The sequence below is a fragment of the Neolamprologus brichardi genome, chromosome 22 (genome assembly GCF_056152115.1).
Source record: "Neolamprologus brichardi isolate AB-2024 chromosome 22, ASM5615211v1, whole genome shotgun sequence".
Taxonomy (NCBI): domain Eukaryota; kingdom Metazoa; phylum Chordata; class Actinopteri; order Cichliformes; family Cichlidae; genus Neolamprologus; species Neolamprologus brichardi.
The window spans coordinates 28,880,463-28,900,322 of record NC_142124.1 but is presented as its reverse complement, the minus strand read 5'-3'; the positions used below and the strand labels follow the sequence as shown (position 1 = coordinate 28,900,322).

At 42.5% G+C, this 19,860-nt stretch overlaps 1 protein-coding gene across 7 annotated transcripts; it reads right to left on the bottom strand.

Moving 5' to 3' along the window:
* Positions 1 to 1,099: 1,099 nt before the first annotated feature.
* Positions 1,100 to 19,635, bottom strand: khdrbs1b (KH domain containing, RNA binding, signal transduction associated 1b). Of its 7 annotated transcripts, XM_087834860.1 has the most exons (14): positions 19,220 to 19,635; positions 17,279 to 17,400; positions 15,608 to 15,724; positions 15,080 to 15,226; positions 10,144 to 10,277; positions 8,930 to 9,170; positions 8,423 to 8,490; positions 8,023 to 8,081; positions 5,867 to 7,297; positions 5,634 to 5,710; positions 5,419 to 5,530; positions 5,294 to 5,323; positions 4,873 to 4,940; positions 1,100 to 2,519 (listed from the first exon to the last, which is right to left on the bottom strand). In XM_087834860.1, the coding sequence occupies exons 1-9, from the start codon at positions 19,311 to 19,313 to the stop codon at positions 7,191 to 7,193; spliced, it is 1,089 nt and encodes a 362-aa protein (XP_087690986.1). In that variant the 5' UTR covers positions 19,314 to 19,635; the 3' UTR covers positions 1,100 to 2,519; positions 4,873 to 4,940; positions 5,294 to 5,323; positions 5,419 to 5,530; positions 5,634 to 5,710; positions 5,867 to 7,190. The 7 variants fall into 7 exon arrangements, with proteins under 7 accessions (XP_087690986.1, XP_087690984.1, XP_087690985.1 ...); XM_087834858.1 differs by having other exon boundaries at positions 5,419 to 5,710; XM_087834859.1 differs by having other exon boundaries at positions 5,294 to 5,530.
* Positions 19,636 to 19,860: the final 225 nt, after the last annotated feature.

Here is a 19,860-nt window from a genome sequence, read left to right as displayed (position 1 = left end):
TCCAGTTCTTCCACCCTGGTGCCGACACTTCTGCTGCTTCCTGGCTTCTCTCCATCTCTGGGCTAACACGCTGCTGCTTGACTCACAGGCGTCTTTACACCTTGAAGCTGGCATGACTGAGTCATTGCAGTTTGCCAGCTGTACTAAAGTACTGCGTATCAGTGACATTTATTTATGCTAGTTTAACCAAGTTTGGTTTGGTTTTGTTTTTAAAATTGCTTTTTACATTCGTATATAATTTTTAATTGCTATTTTTCCCTGATTTATTATTTATATAATCTGTGATAATATATATAAAAAAAGAGAAAATAAATTAAAAGGGCAACTTTGTTTTGTTTTTGAGCTGACAAACTGACAAAAAAAGAAAACTTAATTTTAGTTGACCCCTTCTAACTGTGGGTTATTTTTTTGGCAATTATTCCACCTGACGTTCGAGTTGAGGAAGTGTTGGAATCGTTTTCTCAACACAGGCAGCTGTAGCTGTTTGCTAGGTCTGACCTCGTGTAATGTGAATGATTTAAGTAGCTGTTGGCCTTTTTCTGACCATCTTCATGTCATTATTTAAAACAAAAGTTTGGGTTTTAGTGAAAATTGTATGCTCATGTTATTGGCCTGCTGCATCCAGAAGTTAGGATGTATAAATCTGTAGCATTGTACAGTTTATGGTAGCAGGTTGCTAACCAAGCTTGCTAGCTTCAGTTAACTGTTGTTCTACCTCTCATCCAAATCTGATGCCGTCTGACTCCAAAAGTCACCAAAGTTGATGCTTCAAAATGCAGACTTCAAACCCAGCAGGTGACAGCATCACAGAGACTTCCACTCTTCGTATAGTCTGTTGTTGTAACCACACTGCACCCAACCAGTTGAAGTGAAAACCTGATCCTGAAGTGAAAAACTTCTATGAAACGCTAGAAGAACAATTTTGACTGAAAACATTTATGGTAATTATAACCTGATATTGTGACATCACCAGATTGGGAATAAACTAGTTTGTTGGAGGGGGGGGGGGGGGAAGCTCCCCGTACTAGCGGGATGTGATGTCTGTGCCCACCCCTCCCTCCCAGAAGCTACACCTATGCAGATGACCGATACACAGCTCTTTTATATTCAAGTCAACCTTTATTGATCAATGCACAGTAGTATTTACTTCCAAACCTCACACTTTTGACAGTTCCATCGATCCAAACAAAGGAAGCGGCTTCCACACCATCACTCATCTTTCATTAGATTACAGGAGACGCAGAAATCATTATTTTAGACATAATGGCACATAAAGACTGAAAAATGGTCTGTTTTGGCTATGGCCCGTTGACATTTCATCTCAAATGATGGTTTCTATCCTAATATCTAATGTTCTATCCTCAGAGCTGCTGGCTTTTTCAATAAACGAAATGGAGCCTCTGACTTGGCTAATGCTGCCTCTGACCAGCGGATCGGGACAGAAATTTGTTTTTAATACAGGAAAGTACAGTTTTGACCTCTAAATGTAACTCAGCACCACAGGCAGCTGTAATATCATCAGTGATAATGGCAGAAAATGGCAGAGAGGGGAATCAAATCAACACAAGCATGATGGAGAGATGGATGGATGGCAGGGATGTTAGTAATGTCTGCCTTCACCCTCTGTCCCTTTCTCACATGCGACTCCATCTCGTCAAATTCTAATTCTTGGATGCTGAACTGCAAAGAACAGGCCAGCGCTGCTTATGAAAGCCTTTCACATACGCGGCGAGGGTACATGCAAGCACATGCAAATAGGAAACATTTGCATGTTCTTAGCATTAGCATTCATTATCCGCGGCGTCGCATGGGGCTCGTGCGAGAGGTGGCAAGAATGTGTTTCGCGAACTCGTCCTCAGCGAGACACCGATCATTTCTAACTCTTGAGCCTGGATTCTAATTCAGTGCCGGGATACAAAACTGCTGGCTGGTGAAACGGATACAGCTCGCCTTGGTGGAAAGCAAAAGTTTCCTTTTATGTTAAACTCAACAGTTAAAGGAAATTAAAATGATTTCACAGCCTGCTATAACAGGAGCGCTCATTTTATGGTAAATTAGGCTGTGACAATTACATTGCTCGGACCACGGGGTGGTCTACGGAAGCCACGTGCAAAAGTGTGCACAATCAGCGCGGGCTTCGAGTGGGTGTCTTCCAGACTTGAAAATAATTAACACGAGAATAATGTGCTCTAATTCGATAGTGACGAGAAATATATAAATAGGAGGAAAGCGTCCACGTGAAATGGGAGTCTCTCAGTCTGCTCGCTGACCAGCTGCAGTCTCAACCGGCTCCTTTCTCTTTTTCCTCATCTCCCCCCAACCTCTAAATCAACTGGCTCCTTTGGATGACATGGCAGACGGCCACCTCTCACCACCCATTTGCTCCTCTTCCCTTCCCCCACCCACCCCCATCACCTCCCACAACCCCTGCCAGGAACAGAACTGGGCCTTGAGGCCACTCCTTTTAGGCTCCGTCTGACCACGACACAATGCTGAGCTGCTCCCGTGCACGGCTTCAACTGCAGAGGAGACAAGAAAAAAAAAAGAAAAGATGTTGGCATGAGAGGACATGTAAATACACAATGCTGATTCTTCATGTCCCTAAGTCGTCCCTTGTTTCCTGCTCTGCGGCAATTTAGAATGAAAAAAGGGGAAAAAAAATACGAGGCCACTTTTCTAATTCAATTTTTAAGCATTGGCTGCAATAATTAAAAGGTCATTTTCCTGCCAAGCAGCACAGCTCTTCTGCTGTAACTAAGCAACATTTTAAGTGAAACATAATTATTGGCAAGACTGCCGATTTTGGATTAGCGCATTACCATTTCAATCAACAGCTAATGTGTTTGCAGCGCTCCGATTCAGAGTATTTTCCAGCAATTTGAAAGAAACACGGAGCGGAATCCAACAATTCTGAGACGCCTGGACTTGAAGCCGCTGGAACGAGAGGATTTTGATATATATATAATTTTTTTTAAAGAAAGGATTTTCTTCCTAAAAATAGTCATGTTGAGCACATTCTTCTAACAAGTGGGTGACCTTTCTGTCAAAACACCTCCTTTAAAATGGCCTTAAATGCTTTGTTATCCACTTTCTCTGCCAGCTTCTCAAAGTCTGAACACCGAGCAATACTTTTCCAGCCATCATTCAACTTTTCCTGCCTTCAAGGTGCAGACAGGACATCATAAGAAAAACACCCCCCGCCAAACCCCTCTCCCCCTCTCGTTCCATTTCAGGAATGGCCAGAGTCCTCATGCTGCTCCTTTCCTTCAGTCAGAGTGTGTGAGGCTACAGATCCTCATTAGTCACTTTTCCTGAGACCACCCCGACACGGGCATCAAGCTCTCCTCACTCGCTCAGACTTGCTGAAGGCTAGCCGCGGCCACACACCAATTCACAGGCATTGTGAGAAGCAGAGGCGACTTACGGGAGCCCGGGCAATCATCAGAATCAACCAACCTTTGAAATGCTGTGAATATCATGAACGTGCTGCTGCTGCATAATGTTACACCGGCTGAACGGAGCCAGAGGCAATTGCAGCAGTGCAGGGGGGTGGGGAGTTAAATGGCCGTACCAGTGCCTTTGAATGTTTAAGAACATTACCTACAAACTGTGTAGACACTCTCAGGCTAGTCTTACACTTACACTGATATAAAATATTATAAGAAGAGTCCTTTCAGAATAACATTTATATCCGTCATCAATAACTATTAATGACAACTGACACAAGTGATACACATGACTGCGGATTTATTCTTACTAAGGGTAAAATATGTTACCAATTAGCAAACTTAGTTATTTTGTAACAAAGGTTTCATTAGTTGTCAAATCGCATGAATCTGAGAGATACGCACAGAAGTGATACTGCTAATGAGCCTATTTTAACTCAAACTATGACTTTTCCTAAAGTGGGATTCATAAGATGGCCCCGCCCCTCCCTGAGCCTGGTTCTGCCAGAGGTTTCTTCCTGTTAAAAGGAAGTTTTTCCTTCCCACTGTCTCCAAAGTGCTTGCTCATATGATTGTTGGGTTGCTCTCTGTATGTATTTATTGCAGGGTCTTATAGTATAAAGCAACTGTTGTTGTGATTTGGTGCTGTACAAATAAAATCTAATTGTAAATTGAATACTTTGCATTAAATCTTTGCCATCAGTACTTCATGAAATCCTTCAGAAAACCAACCCTTTACTTGTGCACCTTATTAGAAATGTGTGTATAGAGTTAATGTAACCTGCAAAGATTTAAATGGGAACCACCACAAGACAAACTTAGAGGCTTTTTAAACCTATGAGGATGAATTCCAACTCTGTAACAGTCATTTAAACATGTCAAAAATGCACAAGTGTTTAATCAGCAGTTTACCTTTTATGGGTATCAGTTACCATTTCACAGTTACCCCTCCAAATAACGATGTAGGCTTCGTTAACAATGAATAACAAATCAATAAATATCTAGCTTCAGTCTTTGTCAACAGCAAAATAACCTTTAACTAAGGTGTATCTAGCCATTGATTTTTGTTAACTACCTATAAAAATCTGATATTCAAACACAGCTTTTTTTCCTCTCCACCTGTCAGACATTTGAAACCAGCAGACTTGTGTGCAGTCATTTGTTTTAATCTGGCTCTGCTCAGATCAGCCGTTTGCTGGCTTTTTAAATTTTGTTGTTCCGAACACCATAAATATTAGTAAATGTCTGCATTTAGCCAATAATATCAGTCAGTCTCCAAATACAGCATCTGCAAAGACGCACATTCCTGCTGTGATGTAAGAGCATCAACGGCTGTCTGAGATATACAAGAGAGAAAAAACAGGGCTCTAGATGATGCGTGCAGCAGCGCAGCTCTTAAATGGGTGAGGCATAGCAGCGAACCAACCTGACGTTTGTATGGTCTCTGTCCAGCCGACCGTCAGTCTCTGGGCACTCAGTGACCGATAGCCGTGCCTGAAGGAAGGACAAACCCCAAATCAATACCTTGTCTAAAAACACTGGGAGAAACTCGAGACAGATCATGCAACATCTACAGGAGAAGATATGCTCATGCAACTCAAGCTTTCTTTTTCAGATAACTCTGTACAGGCACAACCTTTTGAAATATTACAATAAGCAACTTTTACACAGCAAATAAAAAAGTAACAGCAGCTCAACTGTACAGAAGATGATGACAGATTTGGCTTTGTTCTTTTTAGCAAGAGTTGCATTAACACTATCCTATTATATTTTGTTAGTACACAGCACAGTTATTTTGGTACATGAAATCCACTACTGTATGATATTGGAAGTTACGTTTTTCTTACTTTTGAGTCGATTCTTTTTTGATGCCATGACTGTAATGATATTTTAAGAAATTGTACGCATTTACCAGAAAGTTTATGTCAAAGGATAAACACACTAAGAAATTAAACATTTAGGGTTAGGTTACCTTTACAGTGGAGTTCTCTAGGTTATAACCATCCTCTCCATTGCACTGCCATTACACTCTGTACTAAAGTAGCCATCGCGCCAGCTGTCATTCATGACAATGAAGCCTAGACCTGAATGGTGGTTTGAACTCAGTTAATTTTCAGATGCTATAAAAGCAATTCTCATTAAGGATTACGACCACAGGTAGGAGGATTGAAAAAGTCTTATACGTACCCAGGCATTCAATGCTTTAGAACTCTATACACATTAGGAAGCTATCCAGGTTATTTTAGAGGTCTTACCTCTGGGTCCTTTTTAAAAAGTATAGAAAGAGAGAGAAAGAATAAGTTGTGCTCTTTTGATAATCAATCAAGACATCATTTAGTAGGGTTAAAGTCTTCAGACGTCAATACATTCATTTAGATTTAAAAAGCGCTTTTGAATGAGAAACAAAGGAAAACACCTACATCTGACTGCTGGTTTAAAAAAGGCCATTTCAGAATTTTACTAGGACAGGAAACAAATAAAGCAAGTTAAGTTTCATAAAAAACAAACTAAGCTTTATTGACAAACTGCTGCAAAACATCTTTTGGACAGATTTAGTAACCTATTTAGGCAAGCTTACACATGTAGCATAATGCATTTTATGGAGAGGGTACAGATACTAGTGGCAGAATAAGTACAGTTAGGATGTTTTAAAATATGTACAAGAGTTCGGATTGAGCTGCAGGATCCCTTCTCTATAGAAAGAGAAGACCCATGTGGAGATTTTTGTCCCAATCCTTCTTTGTGTACTTTGTGCATGCAGTTTATGTAGAGTCAGATCACAAAATCAAGACCTGAACCGTGTGTTTCTTTTTTCTTTTAGCACAACAGGTGAGACCAGGTCTCGTCCGTGTTCTCATTAAACAAACATTTTGTCTTCAGTCTTAAAATTATTAATTTTTTTCTTTTTAAACATGACAAACAAATTGAGGATATGAGGACAGTCCATCTCAACAGTGTCTATTAGGGCTATATTTCAAAACTCTAAGTACAATGACAAATATTGCTGCCTAAGTCTAAATGGACAACGTTTTAGAACTATTTAAACAACAAACCATAATCAAGAATGAATTGTACTTGAGTTAGCCTTTGCTTCATTTAAGGATTTGGGTTTTTGTTTGTTTCTATATTACATAACTGAACGTTTAAAAGGTCTTTTATTTGGCTATATTAACAGAATTTTGAAATGTAGCCTAAATGGGAATCTGCAACTGACCCTCAACAGATTCTTTATATATATGTATATAAAAACAATTAAAATGGATTCCTTAGACAAGTGGATAATGAGCCACTAATTCAACTAGAAACGACTACTCCCACACAGTTAAAAAAATAAAATAAAAATAATTAAAAATTAACGATCAACAATGCAAAAAAGCCAGAGGAGGGTAAAAAGGGTCAGAGGAAAAAATGACAGCAAAACTTAAAAAAACTCAAAGAAAAAGAAAAACTATATAGAACGCCAACTTCTCATCTCTGACCCATCTAAAAGCCGCTTTGGTTGGTTGGTTGGTTGGATGGTTGGTTGGTGCGACAAAGAAGGGGTGGGGGAGGGAGTTCGCGGTCAAATCTCAAAAACCAGTTCCGATTTTCAGTTCCCAATTTGCTCTCTTGTATAAAGTCCGGCGTAGGAAAAGACCAAACCAAAGACAAAACAGACAATTACTTTTGTCGGGCTTCTTAAAGCGAGAGCTGCCGTGGTAGACAGGCGCTTGTCAGGGCGACACTAAGGGTGGCGAGTCCGCTTCAATACTGTCGATATGGGTGCTCCCGGTAAGTCGTCTTGCCGCCTCGAGAGGGGGGAGGGGCCTTCCCTGGAGTTGTCCGCTGGGTGCCGTTCCAGTCATCCTGGCCTGGAGAGGAAGCGGGAAAAAAATAGACACATAAATAATTCAACATTTCTAACAAAGAGCCTTTGGAATGAGCGCACATTAGAGCTGCCCTGTGGCACCGTTCAGTTTATCGGACATGTTGGAAAAGCACTAAATCCTACATCTGACCGTGCACGGCACCTACAACACGTCACAACACATCAACAAGAAGTCAAAAACTCTACAGTGTGACTTTAGCGTTAAAGAATATTTAACTGTGAAATACAGCCGTCAGTTTGGATCAGGGTGAAGAACTGTCCCATCACATTGTGGATGATCAATTTTGTAAAATTTTGTCCAATTTCAGATCTTTAAAATAACAATCTGGCAATGCCAATATTTTCCTTATAAGGTAGCTTTGTCTTTTTCAGCCTTTATTACAACATGTTTAACATTTAGGCAGCAGAAAATAATGTGACACAATGGCACTGGTGCCGACAGATCTCAGTATCAGTGCCATTCTATTAGCTGACAGTGATATCAATCAATAAAGTCAATATTAGCTGACAAAATGCACATTTTGGAAAATTTAATCTGGCTGATGATTTATTTATTTATTTATTTTTAATGTTTTTAAAGACAATCAGAGACATTATGGGCTGACGTGCATGCATATTTCAGACGCCAACATGCAATAACAAATATACAGAGGATCAATTCAATAAGGATGTTTGTCTTTTATTGTAATAAAAAAAATTGTTCTTTACCATAGGACTCGTACGACTCTGTGGTCTCCCCATGTCCATAGTCATAATATTCTGGCTCTCTGTTGGTCATAAACAGGGAAAAAAGAATAAAAAGAAAAATCACTTTTAATCTTTGAAAAACATCAAGCAGCTGACTGTAATGTCTAGGGGGACGCTAATTGGCTTCTACGAATAAGATCAAAGCTTGGCTCTCTACTATGGAACGTCTGAGTCCCGGCTGGTCCTTCTAAATAACACTGGCATCCACAGCATGAAACACAGAGTACTATCAACGCTAAATTTGTGCAGAGTGGCTAAAAAGTACTCTCAAATCCCATTTCAAGTGAAACTAGCAACTAGGCGATGTGTGTGCATTCTGTGAGAAGCAGGTGAAAACCAAAGAGACGTCTGATTCACTCACGCCTGCGGCTGACTGTAATAGCTGTCGTAAGACTCGTAGGCCGTGTCTGTGTAGCTCTCATCGTAGCCCTGGAGAGGGAAGGAAACAGAGAGGGAAAGAGAGAGAAGGGGGGGGGAAAGAAGAAAAAACAGGGTGAGATTTAAGGAGAGTCTTGTTCATGAATGTCAAGATGTCCCCAAAGAACTCCACTTGTACTAAAGCAGACACGCTCCCCTTATGTCTCGAGCATCTGAAATCACTTATTCCTATGACGACGGACAAGCAATTCAAAGTTAACAGAACGTCAAGAAAGATCTTATTGAGATGAGACGAGCAGTGGAGAGGTCAGATTTAGCAATGTCAAACCTGAAAGCATAACGTCTGCACAGACAACTGAGGCGTCTCTGCACATTTCTTATATTTAGCTCATCAAATACAACACTAGAAGTGACGTTTGTGTGTGATAATAACAAACCTACAAAATAAATGTGAAAGGATAAATTCATTTCCACTGGCAGTGGTACTTACATATTCGTCATAGCCTTCAGCAGCTGCACCGGGATTGTGCTGGTGTGGAGGCGGTGGTGCCATCCTCTGGGGAGGTCCTCCAGCTATGAGTCTGGCACGGGGTGCCACAGCTCCCCTGGCGGGTGCTGCGGGAGGTCCTCCTCTGCCTGCTGGGGCACCCCTCACTGCGCCACCTCTGGCTGGGCCACCTCGAGTTACACCTCCCCTGGCGGCAGCACCACGAGGCGGCATTCCCCTGCCCCTGGAACCAAGAACTCTGGGTTATTGCCGTGATGATCTACAGCAGGGCTCAAACTCAAATGAGCTGAGGGCCACTGCTGGCACCGTCATCTCATTGGAGGGCCACTTTAGTGTTCGAGTAGAACAAAAAAAAAAAGAACTACATCTTTGGAAATATTTGTGGTGTTATTTTTATTTTAAATATTGTATAATAAGACAAAACTGCGAAAGTGAGAACTCTTATCTGAAGCCTTTCAGTGAACTAACACATAATAAATTGGTACTTCCTATCTGACCAGACACATGGCGGCACTTCTGCTATAGTTTTTTTTTTAAACAAAATAAAAGTATATGCGTTAGTTTTTGTAGTGCAAATAGTTTTCTTTACAAGTAACTCCTTACTGAACAAACGCAGCCAATCCCTCAACATATTTGTGCTTCCTGCTCACATTGCCTTCATATTTAAAAATAAATAAATATTTAAAAAATAAAATAAAATAAAATAAAAGACCAGACAGGTAGGTTTGCATAAAGGCAGCAGCAGGGGCAAAAGGCAACCCAATTCTAGAGCCCAACAGGTACAGAATTTTTAAGGATGACAGAGAAACTTGGCAAAAATGTTAAAATCTGATACCAGCAAAGAAAATGAGTTTGTTTAAAATTTTTATTTATTTGTGATCTTTAAACTCCTGGCAGGGTGAGAATAGCTGATTATATGTTTCTTTTTTAAATACTAAGCTCAGCTAACTGGTAGGTGGTTGTAGCTTAATATTAACCATTAAGATGTGGTATCAAACTTAGGCTTTTGACGGCATACAGAGCCGGGCAGCCTGCTGGGCCTGAGATGACCCCAAGCATTCCAAATCATTGAGAATTAAACAACAACAATAAAAATGTATGTATGTACGTACATACATACATACATACATACATACATATTCAGTGATGCAGCAGCTGTTATGAGAAATTGTGTGTGTTTGTGTGCACTTCCTCACCTGTGTGCTCCTGCAGGGGGGACACCGCGGCCCCTGACTGGCAGGCCACCTCGGCCTCGAGCTCCGTGATCCTGGCCTCCGTTCAGGTAGCTCATCTCCATGAACTGCTCCTGGCAGATATCATCCATCATATCCTATACACACAAACACACACAGTGAGGACGATAATACTAAGACAAAAAAAAAGAGAAAAGAAATGGAAAAATGACTGTGCAAACACAAAAAAATAGAAAGGAAAGGAGACAGCGTGGAAAGAGGAGTGATGAATAAAAGAGTGAAATCATTTCCGAGCTGCTCAAAACACGCCACCCCTCCCAACGGCTAACAGAGCGACTGGAAGAAAAAGTCTCAGTGCCAGTGACTCAGAGTGTTAAAGAGAGGAGGGGGGGATGTGGATGTGGGAGGCTAGAGGTTGGAAAGGATCCATCCACACTCCGTGCCTTCCTGTGTCTCTCCATCATGCACAAAATGTAAATCACTTCTCTGCACACTCCTTGACAAGTCTGGTGTGACTGCATGAGCAGTTACCTTATTTTATCTGCAAAAACAATAACTTGGGGTGGATTAGCCAAGCTGCCTGTCTCGGCAGCACAAATCCTGCAGCCCAATCCTCCGCTTTTCTTCTGGGAGCAATCACAAGAGCTGCACTGTGACCCAATCAATTCTTTTTCATATCACTCCCCAGACTGGAATAGTGACAGAGCTCTAATGATGTCAAAAAAAAAAAAAAAAAAAAAAAAAAAAACTACTGGAATATGAGATGCAGACATCAGCTTTCAACTTATCTGCAGCAAAAGCAGGCAGAGCATTTGACTGATTAGAAATTCATCTGAAGGGAGGAGCAATCCAGCTGATGCTGCAGAGGATGCAAAGTCTTTACCCAACAAGGTGTTGAGTTTAATCAAGGATCTGTAGACGTTACGATCAATAGAAGAGAGAAATCCTTCTGCATTCACGTTGGCTGATGTGCAGATATACACAAATAAACAGGATGAGGAAGAACAAAGAAGACAAACCCTGCTGAAATCACAGGGCTGTGAGAGACTCACTGCCTTAGTCAAATAAACTAATTTTTTCTAATAAAACAACTCTCAAGTCTAAGATGGCCGATATTCAGCCCTCAGGCCACTAGCCTGGGCTGCAGCAGCAACCTCCTCTCTCGCTCTGACAGGAAGTTACAAACATACAAGGTGAGAAGTAAGACAGCTGACAGCCTTGTGGACCAGTATGACACCAAAACTGCTGTGATCTAAAACACAAACAGTTGCATGTCAGAGTAAACTGGCACACAGCCACTCCAATGCAGCAATGTGTTAACTGTGTTCTTTACATGCATGCGGCTTCGAACCTGCACGGACAGTGAAGCTGCTGTTTGACACATCTACATACGACTACACCTGCACCTGTGCCAATTTAAAATAATTATAGGAGAATGACATTTCAAATAAGGCTGGGCTATAATATACCGTTCACGGTAATACCGGTATAATGTTGGGCAACGATAAGAAAATGAAATATCGCAATAGAATATGGGTAAAACATGCATGTGTAGTGCCTTTGTTTTCATACGCACATGGCGGAGAATGAGAAGGGCTAGAGCAGTTCGTTCAATGAAACAGATGAACGAGAATTGGTTTGTAAAAATGCTGCAACTTCAGTGGTGTGGAACTGGTTTAGCTTTCGTCCGTCAGATACACAACAAAGCACTATTTTTGGTAGAGCATGCTAGCGGGCCGTCGTTATTACCGTGTTTTGTGGAAAATATGGCACACTTAAAATCAATCCTTTGATTTTTCTGAGGCTACGTCCACACGTACATGGGTATTTTTGAAAACTGAGATTTTCCGTTTTCGTTTTAAAAAATAATCCCGTCCACACGTAAACGCAGAAATGAAGGAAAGCGCTGCTAGGAACATGCCAAAGCAGCAGGTGGCGATATATTCCTAACTGTGTAGAAATGTAGGCCAATCAGAAGTCTAGAAGCGGGAAATAGTAAACAAGGATGGGGCATAGAAGCAGAACCGAGTCGTATGTGTGGAGGGACAGTAACTGTGTGTGTATATGTAAGCATTTAGAGAGTACAATTAACAGTAATAGTATTGTAGAAATTCATTTCACCGAAACAATAATGTGGCGCACAGCGTGACGTCAAAAAAGGCGCACACCTTTGACGCTGCGTTTTCTCCGTTTTTCTCGTCCACATGTAAATGCAAAAACTGAGTTTTAGAAAATATCCACCCGGGCAGGCGTTTTTAGAAATCTCCGTTTTCAGTGACCGAAAACGCCGTTTACGTGTGGACAAAAGGTGCAAACGCATAGAAAAATCTGCGTTTTCAAAAATACCCGGGTACGTGTGGACGCAACCTGAAAATAGACAGTGCCTCTTATAATCCCGTGTGCCTTATGTATGAATTCTGGTTGTGTTTACTGACCTCGAAACGATTTTATGTACACGGCACTCGACAATCTGTCAAATGTTTCAGTACGACTTTGCTAAGCTACGAACCCGCACCGCTTGATGGATTGTCGGAGCATTACGGCTATCGTAGGCAGGCGCCTCGCGGAGTGATACGTACCGTATTGTGTGTGTATAACCTCTTTTTAAGTTTTGTGGATATTATACATGGTTATGCTGAGGATATGTCGGCCAGTTTCCACTGGAAATGCCTTTTGGTTAAACTGTCAGCAAGGAATTTGCACTGTTACATTTTTATATAACTTTCATGCACATAAAAAACAGCTGCTTGTTTAAGTGAAAATACATTGATGTTTTTTCTTTTTGCACTAATCAAGTTGTGGAGTTGTAAAGTATTTTGTCTCGTGTCAATTATATCGTCAGTTATATCGTTATGGCAAATTTTCAAATGTATATCGTGATAAATATTTTTGGTCATATCGCCCTGCTCTAATTTCAAATGGCTTGTAAATCAACATGCATTCAGACACCTCCATGCTCCATTTTCCTACTCTAAGACCATTCCATCAATCTGAGCCACCCCCCCCCCACACACACACACACCCCCAAAGAAAATTTGTCACCAGGAACATCCCTGTGGAATACCTAAGCAGAAGTACAGGCAATACATAAAAGTTTTAGCAACAAATTACATCCACCCATTCTCCATCTGAGTCATTTATTAAAACACAGCCTTGCTCTAAATGAAGGCCGTCATGCCTGACAGATTATGGTCTTAAACTGTAACGACAGCTTCTTTAAGCGGCTGATTTTTACATAACGCAGCAACACCAACACCGCAGCTGGTTCATCAGCCCATTCATCTAGCCTCTGATCCAAATTATTCTTTCTATAGTGCCCTGCACACTAATTAAAAAAAATGTATGGCAGCTCACAAACCCCTGGGCCTATTGGCCTGCTTTGGTGAGAGCCATTGTGAGAGGACTGTGGGCTTCAGCTGGGCCCGACAGCAGACCAAGCTGGCCGGCACTCAAGAATCTCTCAGCATAAAACCAACAAAGCAGGCGTGGGCTGCGCACAGTGAATACGGCCACATATCTGTCTCGGAGCTCTACAACTCCAGGCCAATTCTCCTCTTTGAAGAATGAGACTCAGGTGAAAGCAGAAAAGTAGGCAAGCCACATGAAGGGGGCAACCCTGCTGACACAGTGAAAGTGGCCCAATTCCTCCTCTTAAGCTGATTGCTTTACGTGCCTGGACTGTGCCGCAGAGTGTGTTTGCTCCAGGTAAATACCCACTCAATCTCCTCTGGCTGTCCTAGCAGGCCCTCCTCCCAAAGCTTTGTCTAACCAGCACGCTGCGGCTCTCTCCACCTTTCTGAAACGGAATTTCACTCGATTACCACGAGAACACTTTCGGTGTAGCTTCACAAACTTTTCCCAGCTTGGCGGTGGGGAAACTGCATTTACAATTCAAAACAACTTCTAACCTCTGCAATTAAAGAAATCATGAAGTTGCATTAAAGTGGGTATGGGTGAGTGTTATTTTCAGATTTAAAGGCATTTGTGAGGATTTGCTCAAAGTTCAATCAATAATGAGCTTAAAAACCAATCTTGAATCAAAACCAAGCGGAAAATAAAGTCATATTACGAAACTGACATCTCCTACATCTGTGTGCAAATGGGCCTGAAGAAAAACTTGCTGACTGCGTGCATGCAGCTCAAATCAGAGCTGAGACGATTAGCCAATTACTTAGTTGAAAATTAAGAGGCAACTACTTTGTGATTCAATTAATCTCCTGTTGTTCAAGAAGTAATACCAATTAATTCCCCAATTCCAGCTTAACTGGGTTGACTATTTATATTTCCCTCTCTTGTATGGCGGTGAAGACAGTCATGTTAGGGAATGAGACAAAACCCTTTTCAAAGATCTACCTGGGATTTAAGACAGCAAAACGGCACAGTCATCATCTTCAATAGCATTTATTATGTTTAAGAAAAGAATGGGCACCCAGATCAATGAAAATAATTGTTTACTGCAGCCAGAGCTCAGCCTGTACAAGGGCTCAGATATCACTGAGAAAAGGAAGCGCTGTTTCAATTAAGTATAAAATACACTTATACAGGAGAGAAGAAGCAAATCCTGGATTCAAAACAGTGTTTGTGTGAGGTGATCTTTGGAACGCTAATCCATAATTAAAAAAACAAAAACAAAACGAAGCATCTTCTTTAAAGTTACCATGAAAATGCCTCTATTCTCATGGCAAAGTCATGTTTAACCTCAACTATTCTCACTCTGACTCTTCTGCGTGCACTCATCACCATCGACGAGGGAAGTTAAACAACGAATTAAAATTGAGAAATCTCCCGACATCACTTCCTCCTGTTAAGGTGCTGAGTGTTTTCCACATTGCTGACCTTTACAGGCTCAGTTTTGCAGTTAATAAACGGCACAAAACGCTCTACTAAACTCCACACAGGCAAGTTCACAGATGGCCAAAAGCAGAACTGGCAAACTCACCGGAAACAGGAACTTCTTGACCTCCTCCATGGCGTGGGCCATGCGCAGGTAAGCCTCGGGCACAGGCGCAAAAACCTCGATGAACACGTGCAGCTCCATGGAGAGGTGGGCATACTTGGGCTCACCGCTTTTCCTCAGCCCCTCCTCCTGAAAGAAAAACCATCATAGAGAGTGAGAAGAAGCCAGTTCAAACATTTAATGAATAATGCAAGGAGAAAAATCACATTTATTCCACCTCGGAGGGCAACAGGGGTTACATGCAGTATTCCCTTCCTTTGTATAGCTTGATAATTACATCAAACTGGTAGATAACAGGTTTAGTGGGCTATCCTGAAGACTCTGGAGCAGATGTGCAGTGTTTGAATGCCCTTGGCTGAGTGTTAATGTTCAGCTGAGCCATCCAGCAACTTGACTCCATCTGGGCTCACTAACTGTCATCCCGCTCAAGCAAAGGCCAGATGTGTTATTGCTTCAGGTAACCTTCCCACAGGTGCATAAGACCAGATGTGTGTAAGCATGTGTGTGTACCTTGGCTTTGTCTCTCATGGATCCTTTGCCCAGCACAGAGATCTTGGCTCCAGTCTCCTCCTGCAGACGTTTGATTGTGTTGCCCTGAGGTCCCAAAATCTTCCCCACAAAATTGAACTAACAGCAAAACAAAGCAGAACAAAATTAGCCTGACAATCACGGCAGAGGCGAGTTTAATACCAGGAGAGTGAGGGAGAGGCAATCACCGTCTGTCTGTCAGGGCTCTTGTTGCACATACTGCAGCCTTAAGTAGTAGATTTAACAGACAAAGTCGATATGAGCCCCCGAGGGCTGTAATACTGCCGTTTGCTATTCACTGCAATCATCCATGCAGTGAGCCAGAACTTTACCTCCTCGATCTTTCAACAAAGTAATTACCGTGTGTATGATGCGTCCCGCAATTAGCTGTCATTGCCAGAAACGTTTAGCAAAAAGCCGCCCCAAAGGAACCTCGCTTCAACCTGAAGTAGTAAAAGCAGCTCCAATAATCGGAATCGCTCATTAGCTGTGTCGTGCCCGACACAGCAGTGTGACGGAGCAACTAAAACCCAAGGCCGGTGTTAGGGATGCACCTGTCCTGCATTTGGAGTACATCAGTCCTATCCCACCTCAAAACCCTAAAGGGTCAGCAGACTGGATGCATTACACACCTGCAATGCCAATGTCTGAAATGCATGTTTGCAATTATTTTAAACTCAATCACAACTCGACTGGTCCAAAAAAAAACAAAAAACAAAACTGGGCTCTCTCTCCCTCTCTGACAGCTTCTGTCGCTCGCTGGCTCGGCTTAAAAGTTTGGAAGCTTTTGCTGCACTTGCAGGAACATAATGCGTTGAATAATATTATCTCACTTCACCTGCCTCTTGACTGCTTCACTGGAGTGGAGCAGACAAGAGTCCATCCAATTTGGTCCATCCCCATTCTGAGAGATCAGACAGTCATCAGACCCTCACAGAACAGGAGATGCTCCTACAGCTCATCGATCCGACGCTGAAAACGAAGCAGCACCTACAGATCTCATTCTTTATAAAGCAGTTTGCTCTATTCAAAAAGAGCACTGAACACCAGAAGTTACACAATGGGCCATAAAAGAGATGCCACACTGACTCTGGCAACTTAATCGTTTTATTTTTTTATTTTATTTTTTTTTTAGCAGCATGCAAATGATGCATTGTGCAGCTGCAGCATTATGCATTGTGCAGCTGCAGCATGCTCTCTGAGTTTTACAGGACAGATTACAGCCTTTATCACAAACACTCATCCTAAAATCAATGCAGCCTTACGTCTGAGCCAGATATGGATTGAACCGATATGGCTGAATGCACCTGAGGTTAAATGATAAACCTAAGTAAGGCTCGGGATGGAAACAGGAAAAGATCTGAGCACCAGTATGAATTACACTGAAATATAGAGCCATCCCAGCTATACTCATTTTAACATTTTGATCCCTTTTAGTGAGATTTTAGAAACATGCCAGTATCGGCTGTAATTATACTCTGGAGCTTAAAGATCAGGGTTGAGAGGAGTAATTTGAGACTCCCAAGTAACCCCGTGGCTTTGTGTAATTGAAACACAGCTGCAGGATAAATTAAATCAAGAGGGGTTTCGCTGGGAAGCGGGAGAGGACAGGAGGAGGAGGAGGAGAAAAGAGGGGAGACAAAGAAAGCTCACCTTCGGGTACTGTTTGACAGGTATGAGCACTCGCTCCTTGAGTTTGATGTTCTTCGTCGTGAAAAGGTCCAGGTATGTCTCAGTTTCCTTTTTAGTCTCACCTTTCTGGATTCTGTCAATTTCTGGAAGATGAGAGGGATCGTTTCAGGCAACCAAACAGTCAGAGTGGCAACATACAACACAATGATGAGAAGCACTTATGTGCGGTAACGTGAACCAGAAAGCACCAACTTTAGGGATTCAGCACCACCAGGATAGAGTTAAAACCTGATCTTAAAAACCAGTTGTGCATACACTCATCAGCTGTTTAGAGTTGGATTCATACAAATCTGGTCCCAACTGTGTAAAGCGCAGTAGCACTTCTATGATTTGTGGCCCTTTGAGGGGAAAACACGTCTGACTTTTTAGCCCGTTCCTATGGTTGTAACACACACCTCTGTAAGTCTTTGCAAAGCAAATCCACATTAACTGAATGCCAAACAACGGCAGTTTCCACTGAGTGCGTTGACTGCTTCACATTTGAATAGCAGTGAAACAGCTTAGCGAGCCATTAAAAGGCAAACACTTGATGAATAGTTTCGGCCGTTTATCAAACAAATCGTAGCCCATTCTCTCGCTGTTGTTCACTCTAAAAGACAATTTTGCTGTGATTATGTCACCCTAAACAGCTGATCAGCCAAATCATCTTGGACCTTGTTTATTCTTTAACAAAAATCAAAACAGTCCAACTCTAATCTGTACTGGAAACAAATCAACACGAAGTATTTGCGAGCATCCTCTGTAACCTCTTCCTTGTGACCGAGCACCTGGTTTCCCCCCTCCAGCACCCATTGCAGTACTCCCATCTCAAACCACCTCCGCACTCCTGACTGTGACAACTCCCGAGCCTTCAATGTGCAAACATGCCAGCTTACACCACAGTCTACCAGCTGCAGATCAGGAGAAGCCTGAGTAGATGTTTCACCGAGGGAGCCCATCCACACTGCACACCCTGACACACTTTGTCTTCCTGGTTAGTCCACGCTTCCAAATTTCACACACGTAGCCTAGATTCGCCAAATCACGTTTGCCAAACGGTCAACTTCATTATCACCAGGGCTACCTGAGTTAAGCAAATAAATAAAATAAAATAAAATAAAAAACAGTTTTAGAAAATGGCTCACAATTACTGACAGAGCACATGGCCAATGGCTGACATAACTAAATAATCACATTTGTTTATATAAAGCAGTCATAGCTAGCTTTTAACATCCTTTTTTGTATTAGGGATAGCTGACTAACTCACACAGTACTACTAGGTAGGTGTGTGTGTCCACTTGTCCTAGCTTCAGCACAGCTGCAAGGCAGCAGTCCCGGGGCGGCCATGGCTGCAGTTTTGTTGCTCAAGGACACTTAAGCAGTGGCCATCGGCAAGCATCGCGGTTAAAGGCTCTTTGTCACCTCTGCTAGGCCGATTCTCGGCTTTAAAGTACTGAGGTGACCCCCGCTCCTGGACACTAGCGCACATTCACAGGCTGCTGCGCAATAATATCAACAGGGACTCGAGAGCACACGACGGAAACAGCCCGCGTGCCCAAGTTTAAACTCGCACGAGCACCGACAGTTACAGAAAAGAGCAGGTGCGACAAAAGCTGCACGCGAGGAAGCGGATATTAGTCGCAATAACTGAAAAGTGTAGCTCCTCCGTGGTGTAGCGAGAGCCTTAAGCGGTTTACTCTTTCAGACGGTATTCGTTCACTAACTACAGATTTTAACGCCCACACGTATTTTTCTTTGTTTTTGAGCCATGAATAGGACCTCGTCTCCGCGTAGCGGTGAACGGGGTAGTTCACGTCCCGTCCGCAAACACATGGCGCCGCTCTCCTCAACTCCAGAGGATAAAGCGTACAGTGAAAAAAATCACAACAAAACAAAAATAAAGACAGTGTAACAGTACTTTACCCGCGTTTAAAAGTTTCATGGCATGCGTGAACGACGAGTCCAGGCTGTCCTTCTCTGCCAGAAGCTCGGGGAGATATTTGTCGTCGTTCTCCATTTTGTTGAGTTTGGAGGTGTAGGGGGGGGCAGTCAGTTTCGGTGCAAAAAATAAAGCGTGGAGAAAAATAAACCCAACAGTATACGGGGAGGAAAAAGTAGTCCAATTATGTAACTACGGAGAACCGCGTATCCTCTTTGCAGACCGCGCTTTGCATGTGGCGTTTTTGTGCGACCGACGGGTCCGTTACTCTTTGCCGCTTCCCAACTGGTTGATTCCCTCTTCTCAGCAGCGCTGGCTAGTTGGAAATGGGAGAACAAAAGCTGTGAGGCGCTGGAAGAACAGCCAACTCAAACCGACGGAAGTGAGCTCAGAGGGACGTACTTCTCCGGACTGACGCCGCCTACTGTGTGCTGTTCGGATGCGCCGCCTCCAGGAGCGACAATCCCACTATCAGATTTTCGATAGTGATATGGGTGTGCCCGCTCTGGAGCGAGTTACTGTCATAATAAAAACGTCTAGACTGCCCACAAGGTGTTCAATTCCCCCACACCCTCCACCCCATACTTTAAATTAGGGGAAACTTAGAGATACAATAGGGTGGCCT

Coding starts and splice junctions, on each gene's coding strand:
- khdrbs1b (XM_087834857.1), bottom strand. CDS start 19,313: ATGGAGAACGACGACAAATATCTCCCCGAGCTTCTGGCAGAGAAGGAC. Junction 15,725..17,278: donor CTGTCAAACAGTACCCGAAG/GTGAGCTTTCTT, acceptor TTTTGCTGTTAG/TTCAATTTTGTGGGGAAGAT. Junction 8,082..8,422: donor TATTACAGTCAGCCGCAGGC/GTGAGTGAATCA, acceptor TATGACCAACAG/AGAGCCAGAATATTATGACT.